This window comes from Plectropomus leopardus, chromosome 4 (assembly GCF_008729295.1).
Source record: "Plectropomus leopardus isolate mb chromosome 4, YSFRI_Pleo_2.0, whole genome shotgun sequence".
NCBI lineage: Eukaryota > Metazoa > Chordata > Actinopteri > Perciformes > Serranidae > Plectropomus > Plectropomus leopardus.
The window spans coordinates 10328385-10343085 of record NC_056466.1 but is presented as its reverse complement, the minus strand read 5'-3'; the positions used below and the strand labels follow the sequence as shown (position 1 = coordinate 10343085).

Below are 14701 nucleotides of genomic sequence, written 5' to 3'. Positions count from 1 at the left end.
ATCTGTCAATCCTATGTGCCAGCCGAACAAATAGAGCCGCCGCAGGCTCAGGAGTGCCACGAATGAAAAATAACACACAGATGGCAGCCAACGGTCCCAGCGCAGGACAGAATTCTGAACAAACTCACCCTCTCCACCTATAAACCCAGAATCCACCTTTTTTTTTTCTTCATTTGGGAAAAAATTGTTGTTTCTTCCTTTTTTTCTTGTCGTTGCACATTGCAGTGCAGTGCATAGAGTTCACCCTGTGATGTATATTTGTGCCTGAGTAGGTCAGCTGGAGTATATCCATCTCTCAGCTCCCTTTGTGGCGGTGAGGAATAAGGAAGTGAACCTGACTGCTGTTCTGTGGCCCAGCCAAGTGGGAACGGTCACCTACATCTGGTGGATCGGAAATAACACAGAGGTACAGTACACTTTCCCAAGACTTTCCCACTTCTCTGTGAACTTATACTTCTGTTACACCTTTGCACGTTTGCAATTAAGTAGGTTGCTGACTCTCCTGCTCCGAAATGCAAGAATCATTACTTTGTTAAGCAATTTTGTGCATGCAGGTTACAAAAAATTGTAGCCTTGTTAATCGGTATCAAAACATGCTGACGTATCAGAGACACAAAGCAGCTTAATTGCTGATAGCCAGTGAAGTGTATCGCTCATTCATTTTTACTCTAAACACCTCTAACCAAGGTCAGAAGCTGCCAGGCAGAGCTGATCAATCCAGTTAGAGGAGGTCTAAAAAAGGCCAAATCACTGCAACCGGTGGAGATTTATTTGAAGTCCAGACTTATGTGAAATTTGCAAACTTTATTTCTGTTGTCATTTTCTACTTAAACTGTAGTGTTTAAAGATACATAGTTAAAACACTGGTGATCTGACCTATCTGACTTTTCTACCCAGAAAATGAGACTTGGGCCGTATGTAATATGTCATATCTTCATACCATCCTCAAATTTCACCAAGGTACACAGTGTATGACTGTAAAAGTGTGCAGACCTAAACAACCACCACCCTGACAGTAAGTGCATTACTTTCAACTTTCCAGATGAATAGTTACAGAGTAGAAACATCCAAAATGTGAAGAAACAGAGAAATACAACTGTACCCTTTGAATTTAAACTTGACAAAAAAAGTAAAACTCCACAAACCATCTTGGTTACTCTTGTTTGTAATCTAGTTAGTAAGTCCACTGTTCCAACAATCACCAGCTCCTGTTTGGTTGAAATGAATCCATACTTCACCAAGTAAGATGTAAAAGAAACATGCCGTTATTCCCAACAGTCTCTCTCTGTTTACAAGTCTGTCACATACTGCTAGTCGTTGTGGTGTCTTTCAGCTCAGCTGCCTTTTGCACCAGCAAAGCTCTGGTGCGTGCTGTGCACTACATACAATAAGTTTAATAGAAACTGAAGTGTCTGTATTATAACAGTATTAAAAAAAAAATTCTAAACACCCTGGTTCACCATAATTCCGTGATACCACCCACGCCTATAACTTATTTAATGTGCCATCTACTGCAGATCTCTTAATCAAAATCTTCAGCTTATTAGCATTACAATCATCAACTTAACTAACTTACTGACCTGCTGTGCTCTTTAACAATGATTTGGCGACAATGTAACTGGGCACAGTTGGCCATTTTGTAACTTTGCTGCTCAACGTGTGAATAAAGCATAATAAAATGAAACCAAATACACTGATTATATAGTCATCGTGTCTGTTAATATAAATTTAAAAACAGATCGTTGGCTGGCTAGCCTCAAAGCTCAGCAGAAACTAAAGCAATCTAGCATTAGCCTAACTGACGTAATGCTAACAATGTTAATGTTAATGTTATGCTAATGTTAACCGACACCGCAAAGAGTTAACTATTTACTCTTGATATCTCAGTGGTATCTTGGTCCCGTTTGCTTAGTGCCATTACATTATATGTTCATGATGCAGAGGTTTTGTACCTGGAAGTCCCTGTAAACTAACACTGTGATTTAGTCTACAGTATTGTTTTTTTGTTGTTTGGGTTTTTTCTGGGGGTTTTCTACTAAGGTAAGGCTTTTGGAACTTATATTGCCACCCCAATACAATCTAGGCTTGCAGTATTTCTTATCTGATCGAGCAGAGACTGTACGATGATTGAGACAATAACAAATTCAGCCTCTATCTCTCTGGACCAACAGATGTACTGTACGCTGGAAGCCCTGCATGCTCCATTCCCACTATCCGTCTTCATAATTGTAGCTGTGTAAATGTGTTTGTTCAACACCAACAGGGGCCTTATACAAGGACAGCCAGTTCTATCAGTTGGTAATAAACCACAGCATTATTAGCATCTTATAGCTATTTGAAGAACAAATGAAGACATGAGTAATGACAGGAAGGAGCTGCTGGTGTCACACGGGGAACTCTCTGTGGGCCCCGACACTGATTTCAGCACCACTCAGATTATTGCCAAGCTCTCAATGTACGCTTGTGTGTGTGTGCATGTGTGTGTGTGTGTGTTGTCAGTGTGCCAGCAGGCTCACACCTCTGTAGTGTAAATAACAGCAGTGTGAGACCAGCCATTGATAAGAGTCTCTCATCGGAAAACCCAGACTCTGACTCTCTCCCTCCTCTTTCTCTCCTTCTCTCTCTTTCTCCCCCAGCAGCCAGTAATCACCCTGGAGGGAAGTGTGGCGTGCACGTTTTCCCGGGAGGGCATCAACACAGTGACTGTGCAGGTGTCTGCAGGGAATACGATTCTGCAGGACAGAAAAACCATCACTGTCCATGGTGAGTCAACTATGTGACTCCATCTCCACTGGGACTCTGTAGCTGTGTGCACACACTAGATGTTTTATGACAATTTACTTAAGATAGATGTTAAAGAAGTCATTATTAACCCTTTGAAACCTGAGCAAATTGGCTTGATTTCTTTCAAAAACATGGGAAGAAGGCAAAGAGCAACTTAAGAAAAAATTGATCCAAATTTAGCAAGATTTTTTTAAAAAAGTACAAGACCATTACCTTTATATTAGCATCAAAAAATAAAAATAAAATTTAAAAAATCTTTAAAAAAAAAATCTGTTAACTCTATGCATGGAACAAATACTGACTTCCAAAGCTGGTGCTTGAGCACTCATGCCATTCTCTACTCTTTATCATCAGGTACTCTGAGTTTAATGTATTCTGATGTTTTATTATTACCATTATTATTTGGATTTATTGTGAAATACTCTTCAAAGGTACTTACTTACTATTACCGACATTTCAGGTGAGCACACTTTCAGTTTTACCTCCAGTTAAAGTGCTTAAGGTAATTTAGATAAACTGTTGACTTGTTTATAACAGAATGGTGGGATGTCTTGTGTTTTTGTAATCTTATAATATGTTGTATCTGTGAAGCTGTACTTTGATGAGATCTGAAATGATGGCCAAAACTTTGAAGTTGTAATCGACTGGAATTATTCTCCAAAGAAGGTGTTAGATTTTTATCCGCTCTGGCTGAATGTATAGGCTGAAATCTGCATTTAATGATAGATGAAAAGTGAAAGCATCTCGCAAGCATTTACTTCTCTCCCTGCAGAATATTTCCGCTCTCATCTGCTCGCCTTTTCATCAAACCTGGATGACCACAACCCTGATGTTGCAGAATGGAGGCTGGATGTGAGCCGAGTCATCAGGAACGCTCTGATCCAGGTAAAGCTCTCTCAGGTCTTTTCGTGGAAACCGTTGCTTTACTCTGGTAAATACTGTCAGTGCTCGACTGGACCTCTGACGGTCTATTAGTGCAGCGTGACCTCCCCGAGGCTTCCAGACATGAATCTGACTTTTATGATGATAAATGACAAGGCAAGAGGGAGGAGAGGAGGATAAATGCTGTTCGAGACCATACTGATTGCAGCGGCTTACACACACTTGGTGAGTTCAGGGCCATACAGTAACAAGGTTGAGGATGTTGTGTACAGAAGAATAAATGTCTGTATGCCTCACATGTGTTCCGCACTGACCTGAAAGGACGATGGGAGTCGAGTGCTGTGCGACCTGTCAAAAGTAAGACATGATTCAAACCTACGCATGCTGTGTCAGGTACAGATTTTTCCTCATTAACTTTGTGTTTTTTTTCCCAACATCTTCGGAACATCGATACTTTTCTGATTCCTAGCAACAAGCAATCTGGGCCTTTCATCATATTTTCACACTTTTTGATCCTGCAAAATCAAAATAGATGCCAAAAATATATCCGGCTGTTCAGTCTTCAGTGAACATGTCTGTTTTGTTATTTGTTACTGACATCATTTTTTCATGACAACCCCAGCCTGGAAGGCAGAACACCAAAAAAAAAACTTTCAGATGAAAATATGACATGATAGCTTAAAACATTCACATTCACAAGATTCACTGCAGCAAAACCATGCAAGAGCTGGAACACGATGTTGCTGCAGCAATCATGAAAACATTTAGTAAATTACATGCTCTCTCTTTGTTCTGTATCTCTGGCCAACCGCATAAAACAGCAACACATACGCGTTGAAATTCAGCTACATGATGCAGCAAACAAAGCGTTAAAATAAGGCTGGTATGATTTAAATGTTGTTGTGATTTTGCATAGATGGATTATGACATGATGAGCCCGTCGGCACTGACAAATAAAAGCCCTCGGCCATTGTGTTCAGTATGTGCAGATAATCAGAGTTAAAGACAAGGGCGCAGATGTTTATAGACATCAGTTTATTCATCTAGCAGATCACAAATATAGTTGGTTATCATGCTTTCTATTATAAGGTTAATGACAAAATACACATGCTAGGTAATAGCAGCACAATATTTATCAATGAATTGAGATGCGCTCATGCCCTATAGACGTCCGAAGTTTCTTTCATAGAGATCTCATACTTTGACCTCACAGTTTGATAAATATTGTTGTATTTCCCTCTTTTCTTCAAAGAGAACTGTCACTCATTACTCCAAAAGAACTGAGGGCACTGTGGCGTAGGAGAGGGGTAAAACATTCATACAGCATAGTAAAGGAATATTTTGCATTTTAGGGTTAGGGTAATCAAACCAGTTGCAATATAAATGGCTGAAATGAGATGAACAGATTGAAACTCAATCTTATTAGATAAAACAGATGTTGACAAAGTTTTCCTTTGGGGTTATCATTTGCTGCCAAAAAAAAGGTAATAACTTGCAATATACCGCAATTTATTGCGGTATATTACGGCTATATATGGTAATACTTCGCATAACGCAAAACTTTTAAAATCAAAATATTGCAACTTAAGTATCGTGACAATATTGTATTGCTTCTCTTACATGGATTTTTGACGTTTGTTAGGAGACATGTTTCTGCATAAATCAAACTGAAAATAGAAAAATTAGGGGACAAAAACTGGGGACGTATTTCCTTAGCCCTGCCTCCTTGAAATTATGTTTATATACAACTTATTTGAAACAGCAAATACATTTGAATGGAAATGCTAACAAACTTACATTTTCACTTAACATAATGAATATTGCTGATTAAACTACTTGGCGAGTTGCAAAATGCTGATACTGGACATATAAGCAAAATGTTCACTTACACATTTCAGTTTCCCACCAAAATATGCAATCTTGCAATACACTAAGCAATCGTAGTGACTACAGCATTATTAACATTTAACAGAAATCACAATCTTTCTGTGACCTTAATCAAAGTGCTTTTGTTTTCTAAACCACGGACAGTAGTCTGGACACAAACCCAGCGCTCTGGTGTCACAGTCCTGCACTTTGTACATTCTTTCATTCTTCCACCCCAGCCATGTTCCTGCAAACCCAGCGCTGTACATACATCAGTTGTTTCACAACCGTCATTTACTTATTATGGCTAAATTGTTTGTTTTTGAACAAAAATAATGATACAAGCAGGGCGTCTTCTATGGAGTGGTCTGATGTGCACAGGCCACCTCTGAAATCTGATTGTCCACCCTATTATGACTGGCTATCTGCCCTGTCAGTTTGAAGTATTTTTGTCCAGTAAACTGAATTTTCATATTGGTGCATTTCATTCTTAATCCTGACAGGCAGTAATATGCCAGAGTTGTGTCTAGCATGACTAGTTTTACAAACAAATTGATCCATCTGTTTAAAAGTTAATTCACACAGGCTTATTTATTTTAATTTTGCTGGCACTTTATACTTGCTAATGTTTATACTTGCTAAACAGGAATGTAAGACACTGCAATGTTAGTAATTAAAGACGGTATGAAAGTGGAGACAAAAAATGGTAAACTAAAGCTATGTAGAAACGTGTCCCCACAGCAGCACTCGTACTTCATGCCGCCCACCTGAGCCACTGCAGTTAAAAAGTCAGGACACGCCCCTGGATACAGGAACTTTGTCTAAATAAATGACAGTCTGAAATTGGAAAAAAAAATTGATTTAAATAAAGAACCATCTGCTGAAAGAATTAGCCTACAGCACAGACGTGTGAATCTAACTTATTCGGGCAGCTTTCATTTTCCATACTCAGCTCTACAAGCACATTTTGGATGAACTCTTTTTTTTAACTTTTTTCCTCTTGTCCCTCTACAGGCCACAGGCGTGCAGGAGGATCAGCTTCTGGTCACCATCCTCCCCGGTTTACCCACAGCGGCAGAGTTTTTTCTTCTTCCTGACAAACAGTTAACTGAGGGGAAGCCAGACAAAAGCGCTGCTCATTTAGATCAGGTGAGACAGCTGCTGTTCTGTCTGTGTGTGCAACAGAGTCTTTCCTTTAGCCCCAGACAATATTTGTGTAGTTGGATGGATTTCACCTCGTTATCCTCATTCTAATTTGACCATAACACCATGCACAAGTTCGAAACACCACTCCATTCTTTCTGTTCCTGTGACTCACGGCTGATCCTTTTTTCTAGCAGCAGCTTGTCCAGTAATTGCTCCCACCGAAAAATAATCCCAAATTTAAGTTCCTCCTTCCTCCAGCAGATGTCAGTATCGATCTATTGAAGCATATCCAGGTTTTTCCATGAGTCTAATTCAAGAATACGCCTGAGGAATCTCCGCAATAGACTCATCAATAAGCCTGACAAGTATTAACAAGTTATCAGGGGGAACAGCTTTTAAACTCCCTCAAGTCACATCCTGTGGGGTGTGGAGGTGGGAGGAGGGAGGAGGGCAGAGTCTTGAGCCCTAAAGAGCCAGACAAAGAAATTGTCATGGTTGATCAGTTCACTAAATCACCGGCATATCAAGATGGACCGAATTAGCTCTGAGCCTCACGTAATAGATAATGACTGATAATAACGTTGGATCTTCTCTCCGTGGGAAGAATTCCACGGGCATGTGTCGAGGAGGAAACTGGGAAGGAAATCAATTTGATTTTCCTCTTCCCTCCCCGCTCACACCTGCTCGATTGCCTGGAAAGATCCTCTCCCCCACAAGCCGGCGATAAATCCTCATTCAAGGTTGGCATCTTAAAAGTGTAGAGCGCGCTCTGCTTATTAGAATGTATAATAGATTTACTGACCCTGGTATACAGTGGAAAAAAGTAATTAGTCATAGCATAGTCTAAATTTAAACTGCTAAGAAATATAAAGGGGAGGATGAAGCACTACAGAAATTACTCATATCACAATTAATTTGGCAAATGAGGCAGATAAGATAAATGAAGCCTCTGCTGAGAAAAAATGGGGATCTGGATTGAAAATGGAGATTTTGTGTCATCTCTATGCAGCTCCATATGCTTGTGTCATGAGAGCAGATTAAATAGAGAAGAAAAAAACAGTTTTATGGTATTGGAATATTATTTTAAAAGATAAAACATTTCATTTTTAGATTGTGCTTAAGGATTAGAGCCTCGGGATACAGATTTATAATTGCATGAATGAAAGGATCTACGTATGTGGGGAAAGAAAATGAGATTGGACTTCTGTGGTTTACCTTCGGGTCAGGGTAATCTGCCCGATTTATATCAAAGTTAGATGTTCTCAGTGCAGAAGGTTGCTTGCCAGTCTGGAAAGCAGAGATCAAGTGAGGCTGCATCCTATGCATTATGCATCACAGTGGAAAGGTCCCACAGACAAAGACTATTACATAAACAGGGAAGCTCAGAAGTGGTTGTTGGTGGAGGCACTGAGTTTTTTTTGGGTCATGGGCTCTTACAAATAATGCAGGTAAATACTACAAGTTTGAGGTGCAGCAGAGTTGTGTCTGTTCACTTCTATGGTCAGTTCATGCTATAAAGTCAATCAATGTTGTTGTGGGTTGATAAATTAGCACATTACCTCTTTGTCTTACATGTTTTACAGAAAATAATCAAAGTCACAAGATATTACCATGTATGCAGCTTCCTCTGTTACTTTGAGATAACTTTTTTTTGTTGTTTTTATGATGCGCTTCTGTTATCTTGCCCACCCTCTGCACTTGGCAATCACTCACAAACTGACTAGACAGACATTTAAACCAGAACACCCAGTGCTGTCAAGGGCAAGTGATATTTGGACTCAATTATTTTTCCACTCTGACATTAAAAAATTGGACGAATCCCTGCAAAGATTGATCAGGACAACAAACAAATTTGCCCTGAAATGTCAGAACAGAGGTAATAAATGTCGAGTCAAAACTTGAGACAGATGAGCCTCAGTTTTGATGATCTTGGCGATGACTTTCCTCAGTAGTTACATTTTGTTTACTCTGCAAAACTATGTTATTCAAATCATGCCCCCCCCTCTGTCTCCCAACAGCTCTCTGAGGTTTTGCTCAGCGCCTTAAATCAAAACCTCGTCCAGTTCACGCTGCGGCCGGGGGTCCAAGTCACCGTGTACGCGGCACACTTATCAGCAGGTAAACAAACACAGCTGCTTGTGTATGTTTAGAGCTCCCCTCTTTACTTCATGTAGTAAGTGGGACAGACCATACTACCAGGAGACCAAGATACTGAGGACAGTCAGGTATATTTTTATTATTTCTGCTGCCCCCGTCAACTAATAACCCTGTGTCTGATTGGCTCCCACCATGTAGCTACACAGAGACATTCAGAGAGTGAGCATCGTTACAAGTATGTGTGCCTCTTCCTATTGGGGATGCTGCTACTGTCCTAAAGGGGCTTATAAGATAAAGAGTAAGAGAAGTCCATACTACTGTATATTAAAATGATTTATGTATGATTCACATAGGTGTCTATTAACATGACTGCTCGTTGCATGATAAAGCTGGGTGGGAATACAGGTCGTGTTAGTTTGTTGTGTTGTTTATACTCTGTTGCTCTTGTCTTTCTGTTTCTGCAGCGCCCCTAGTGGACACCAGCGAGAACCACAGTGGCTCTGCCATGCTAATGCTGTTGTCAGTAGTGGTTGTGGGTTTAGCTGTATTTGTCATCTACAAATTCAAGAGGTAAAGTGTTTATGAAATGTCATGTCTATATTGTCGTCACGTTGTAAGTGATAGGGAGGCGGTGAGAGGTGTCATAGCATCCCGACAGCTCGGTAAACAAAAAGCTGCCTGCGAGTCTTCGGAGAAGGCTGCCTGTCAAACATCCGCGTTCCCAGCGCTCCTTAGCGCTGAATTGGCTTTGTCCTCACACATCCGTGGGAATCCTGTGGAGATTCTTTCATCAGGTCATTCTTTGCAAAAGAAATGTCAGTCAGCCTTCATCTGCTATCAATATGAAGCCCTTTGAACGTCGGCAGTTGACCTTTCAGAAATGTTAAATTATGTCCAAGGTGCAGTTTCAAGGGGAAAGGGCACAAGAGGGTCAAAAAGATTTACAGAGATGGAATAAAACTTAGGATTTTCTAACTTTATCACTTCCAGTACTGGTGTAAATGCTGATTTACATGCAAATGTGGACAATCATGTCATCAGAAGTTACAAACATGTTCAAGTTGGGATAGGCTGAAAACTGGAACCTAGAGTTTCCCATACACTGATTTATTGAATCCTGTTTAATTGCACAGCTGCATGCACCACATTCACTCAGGCCCTCCTGCCCTGCTTCCTCTCTCGTTGTTTATAGATCACAAATAAAAAAGGGTTGGCTTGCTAGTCACCACACTGTCCCTCCGCCTCACTCCCCACCACTGTGGACAGTTTCCACAGCGGGGAGGGTTAGAGAGGGCAGCAGCTCCAGAGACAGACCTAAGGTTGTCAGCTGTAGCTGCTTTAATTCGGTCAGGGCAAACACTTCCAAGTGCTGGGTCTAACCTGTGTAACGGCAGCAACAGAAAGTTTACATATCCAGCAGCATTCAGCTCTGTTCATTGGGGTTTGCGCTGGCTGGATTCATGTTGCTACACCAGCTGACTGAATGTCCGTCTCATAGCTGCTGCCTGCTTTCCTCTTAGCAATGTGGTCTATAGTGGCAAAGAATGAGGCGGAGGACACACTGTGATTTAAGGCTCAAGCTAACGTTAGCCACATAAATGCACAGCAGGACTTGTATGATGCCGAGCAGCCGGATGGAAACTTCATAGTTAGTCAACTCATCCTTCAACTCCAAAGATGTAGCAGGATCCAGGACAAATTGTGATTTCGTTTTTTTAAAAAATGACCAATGAAGCTACCCTCTACCTTCTTCTACAAACACTAACTTGAAGCTACAGCTATCAGCCATTAGCTCTGGTTAACAAAAGGCTTAACTTTTAGCAGCATTTTCTCTCCATTTCTGAAACCATTCGCTAATAATGGCACGTTTGTTTCGTATGTTGTCAGACTCTCGTTAATAACGTCATCTTCCTTTTTTGGGTCGCTTTGCAGTGTCAGCAGTTGGTACTAATGCTGGAATAATAACCTTCTCTGCACAAGTCAGGTTTTCTGTGAAGGAACTTAGACGTGCATCTGCATTTGTAGAACAGCCAATACGAATGTCCTCTCCCTGAAATGACCTGTGATTGGCCGAAGTCCCGTCTGGGACAGGCTAGATTTTCTAAAGCCTGAAAAAAGCCAAGGGGAGGTGCAGAAGTCTAGTTTTCCTCACAGTCCACGTGAATTACAATATGCTACAAATTTATTATGTGAGTTTTGATGCCAAAATAAAACTGCCTAACCCAGCTTTAAATAAGAACTGTTTCTCTGAAGGTTATACAGAGCATAGTGGCGATCCCCTGGTTGTGCCCTTGCTCTCTTTGTTTTAGTTAGGCCGTTGTCTTTATCCCTTTGCCTCACTGTAAATCTTTCCTCAAGGAAGATCCCAGGCCTCAACGTCTATGCGCAGATGCAGAACGAAAAAGAACAAGAAATGATGAGTCCAGCTAATCCAACAGAGGCCACACCCAGCTCACAGCGGGACTTGATGCATTCTTTGGAGATTCTGGACACAGAGTTCAACTCACAGCCCATAGGTGAATACCCACTCTGGTTTGACTCTCATCTGTGACTGGCATTGTGATTTTGTTTTCGCCATTGTTTATTTCATACCATTGTGTGTGTTGTTTCATGACACTCATCCTGTGCTTTCTGTTGTGTGTTTCTCAGAAGTGAAATGATCCGGGCAAGGGGTGAACGAGAGCTAAACAGAAAGAAGTACGATGAAAAGTTTAGCTGCTTCTCAGGAGTACAAGAAACACATTGTGCTCCTTAGTGCTTTTGCCCTTTGATAACCTGATTATACAGATGGGTGACAAATGAAAGAAAAATCCTACATAAAGTGTCTGAGTAAGGTGTAATAGATTATCCAAGTCTGTGTACCTAGTTGCTCAAAAATCTCCAGGTGTTAAACTGGGCTGAGATTTGGTACTGTGATGAACACAGCGTATGATTCATATCGTTTTCATTATTTTCATCAAAGCATTTGTGGAAACACCTGCGTTTTTGTATGTGTCTCTGCTCATTTATTCAGGTTTTTCCCTGTGATTTGTCACCCATCTGTATATCCTGATATATTTTGACTAACATTGTTGCTACCCCAAATCGTTTATGAATTTATTAATATAACGTCTTTTGTTAGGAGTAAGAAAATTGTGCTCTATTTCTCTATGAATGCAAAATTTTAAGGATTAACACTACATTCTGTTGAATACAAACATAACCATGTTATTAGACCATATTCACATTTTTCATTCTGTTTCCTTTAAAGTGAGACTATGTACATTTTGGAGAACACACACTCCTTTATGAATGGAACATTTAATTCATAAGCTGTTACATGCACGAGTCCCTCATTTTTTGCCCACAATATCTGGAAAACATTTAGTTTTTGCAACAGATTTCAGATAGACCATATGCACTGTTCTACAGGACGCCATCAAAGAATAAAATAAGCTAACAGACTGATAAGTGCGGCATATTTAGCGAGCTAACATCAGTTGCACAGTAGTTGTGTAACATATAAAGTGCATGGATTATGGATTATATGCCTTCAACAAAATATTTCACAAAACTGGCTACGCACTGTCATGCATTTCTGGTCCTGTTTTGTCTCTGTTCTGCTACATGCACATATTCTACAAGACAGGACAGATTTCCTTATATTGAACACTTGGAGGTGTTCTACTACTATATGACATTAAAGACACAAATCAACACTGTGTGGAAACGAGGCTTTAGTGTCAACAAAATGTTGGTAGATATTGCTGTGAAACTGACTTTAAAGAGTCAGTTAACTGACTTGATCATTCTTCTCTTCTTGTGTTATTGTCACATGTCCAAGTATTTGCCTTTACCGTGTAATTTTCACTTGTAACCACAGTGGTTGCTGTTCACAAAACTTACGTAGTCTCACTTTAACAGCTGCTTTTCTGTTTTCATATTTTCCATCTCATCCAATTCATAATTTTAGTTAAGTTATTTCAAACACCTTCAAAACTTTTGCATGGCTGTTAAAGTTAATAAATCGCAATGTAATTTAGTGAACTTATCTGGTAAAATAAGATTCAAAGTGCAGAAACATGTGCTTTTTTTACAATGATAATAGTTCAAATGACTTTGTATGGTGTGTTCACGTCAAATGCGTAGCAAATTTTCACGTCAGTTTACTCGAACAGGGCTGCTAGAATATTTTTTGGAAGATTTTGCAACTGGCTGATACCCGGTGAACATGGAGGCTTCGTGCTCTGAACCAGTGTGAACAAAGGATGTTCACGGTTGCATTACTGCTTCACTCCTTCAGTTGTTTACTTTTCACAATAAAAGACCAACTTCAGTTACTAAGAGCACTTTGCCAAGAAGCAAACAAAGCTCAAGAAAGCTCACACAAATCACAAATATATTTTCAGAATATACCATGCAGCTCTATGACTTCAATCTTTATCCTCTATTTCTGATTCTCGGTAACAACAGCGCTGACAGGCTTTTGCGACAAAGTGTCAGGAGAAATTCTCACTAAAGTAGAAAAAATTTAAACTTGCATGGATATGCAAATAGCGCAGATTTTGTGTCATCCACGTTGCATCATTCACATCGCTCAATGCAAATGTGCTTCTTTGCATTGACGTATGTAGTTTTGCCACGTGAAATGCTTGCGTAGCATTTGGTGTGAACACAGTGTTAAACCTATTCTTAAAGACATATTACAAACTTTGCAGTTCTCTTCAGCTCTGCATAGTCTTGTAGCCTCTTGGGCTATTTTTTTATTTTCATGGTTTTTCTCTCTTCAACTTATTTCCCTGCTGTAGCAGACATCCGTTTTTGGAGGAAAAGCTCTAATAAACCCACTGTACGCCACTTCCCAGCATTAGGAAGCAGGCGGAATAAATTAGCAGCTAGCATTTGACTTAATGAATGCTAATGTTGCTCTATAGCTGTTAGATGTATAAATATACAACTATTTGCTAACATATTTTCCATATCAATATGTCGGATGTTTACAGCTTGTTCCGCTCTCACCAGGTGGTCAAAAATCAAATATATGCAGCCTTAAAGTATCGACTACTGAAATGCAACTAGCTAAATTGTGTGTTTACTCTGCTTCTGGTGCAAAATATCCTCTGATACCTGTTTCTTTCTCTGTCCTGTTTATCCCCAGGATGTATGAAACCTCATGTACATGTGAAATTCTCCACAGAACTCCCCACGTACATAGTCTAAACTCTGGACTGGATTACCACTCCAGCCACGTCATGGATATTTTTTACCATTCGAGACACAATGGTTTTGAGCTTTATACCTGTGCATGTTGGACCCTGCTGACACATACTGTGCTCCGTTCAATCCAGAAGAAACTGTGTACAGGTTTTTAATTTTCCTTTCAACATAAGTACGTCCGATAAATTAAACATTTTAAAAATCTATTTTATTTATACAAATCATAATTCAGAGGGAGCGCCAGCATGAACTAGAGAGGGAAAAAAAATGAAATAAGCAACAATATTTTGGTTTTGCTTACATATCTGAGATTGGTTTGCTGTTCTATGAAGCTAACAGCAGTAGTGTATTATTTATTCATATGAATATACTTTTATGAAGTATGTTATTGAGGTGAATTACACATTTGTTTTGTAAATCATGAATGTCTATGTTATAAATTTGTGTATTTTAATAACAAATGTCATACTAAACAGAAATGCCGTTATAAAATATGAATAGGGTACTTAAAAGCTTTTGGTCCATCGTCTCTTGTAAAGCTGATTTATGGCACAATACACATTTTCTACTGAAATATTTCTTTTTTTTCTGATTTTAAGTTATTAACAAAAATACAGGGTTTGATTTTCTGGATTTAATTTAACATTTAGCTGTTAATCTAATGCTTCTGGTACTATTTATGATACATACCAGTTTGTAAAATGTTTTGTGCTTCAGAATACGAGATTAC

The 14701-nt window shown here is 39.6% G+C and overlaps 1 protein-coding gene across 1 annotated transcript in view; it reads left to right on the top strand.

Annotated features, from left to right (window-relative positions):
• LOC121941934 (VPS10 domain-containing receptor SorCS1) overlaps positions 1-14212 on the top strand; it is a 180514-nt gene extending 166302 nt beyond the window's left edge. The window contains exons 20-27 of the mRNA XM_042484952.1: positions 273-406; positions 2637-2763; positions 3557-3669; positions 6547-6681; positions 8697-8796; positions 9240-9345; positions 11134-11291; positions 13913-14212. Coding sequence (XP_042340886.1) covers positions 273-406; positions 2637-2763; positions 3557-3669; positions 6547-6681; positions 8697-8796; positions 9240-9345; positions 11134-11291; positions 13913-13974 — 935 coding nt within the window. The 3' untranslated portion in view covers positions 13975-14212. The remainder of the gene's footprint in view (positions 1-272; positions 407-2636; positions 2764-3556; positions 3670-6546; positions 6682-8696; positions 8797-9239; positions 9346-11133; positions 11292-13912) is intronic.
• Positions 14213-14701: the final 489 nt, after the last annotated feature.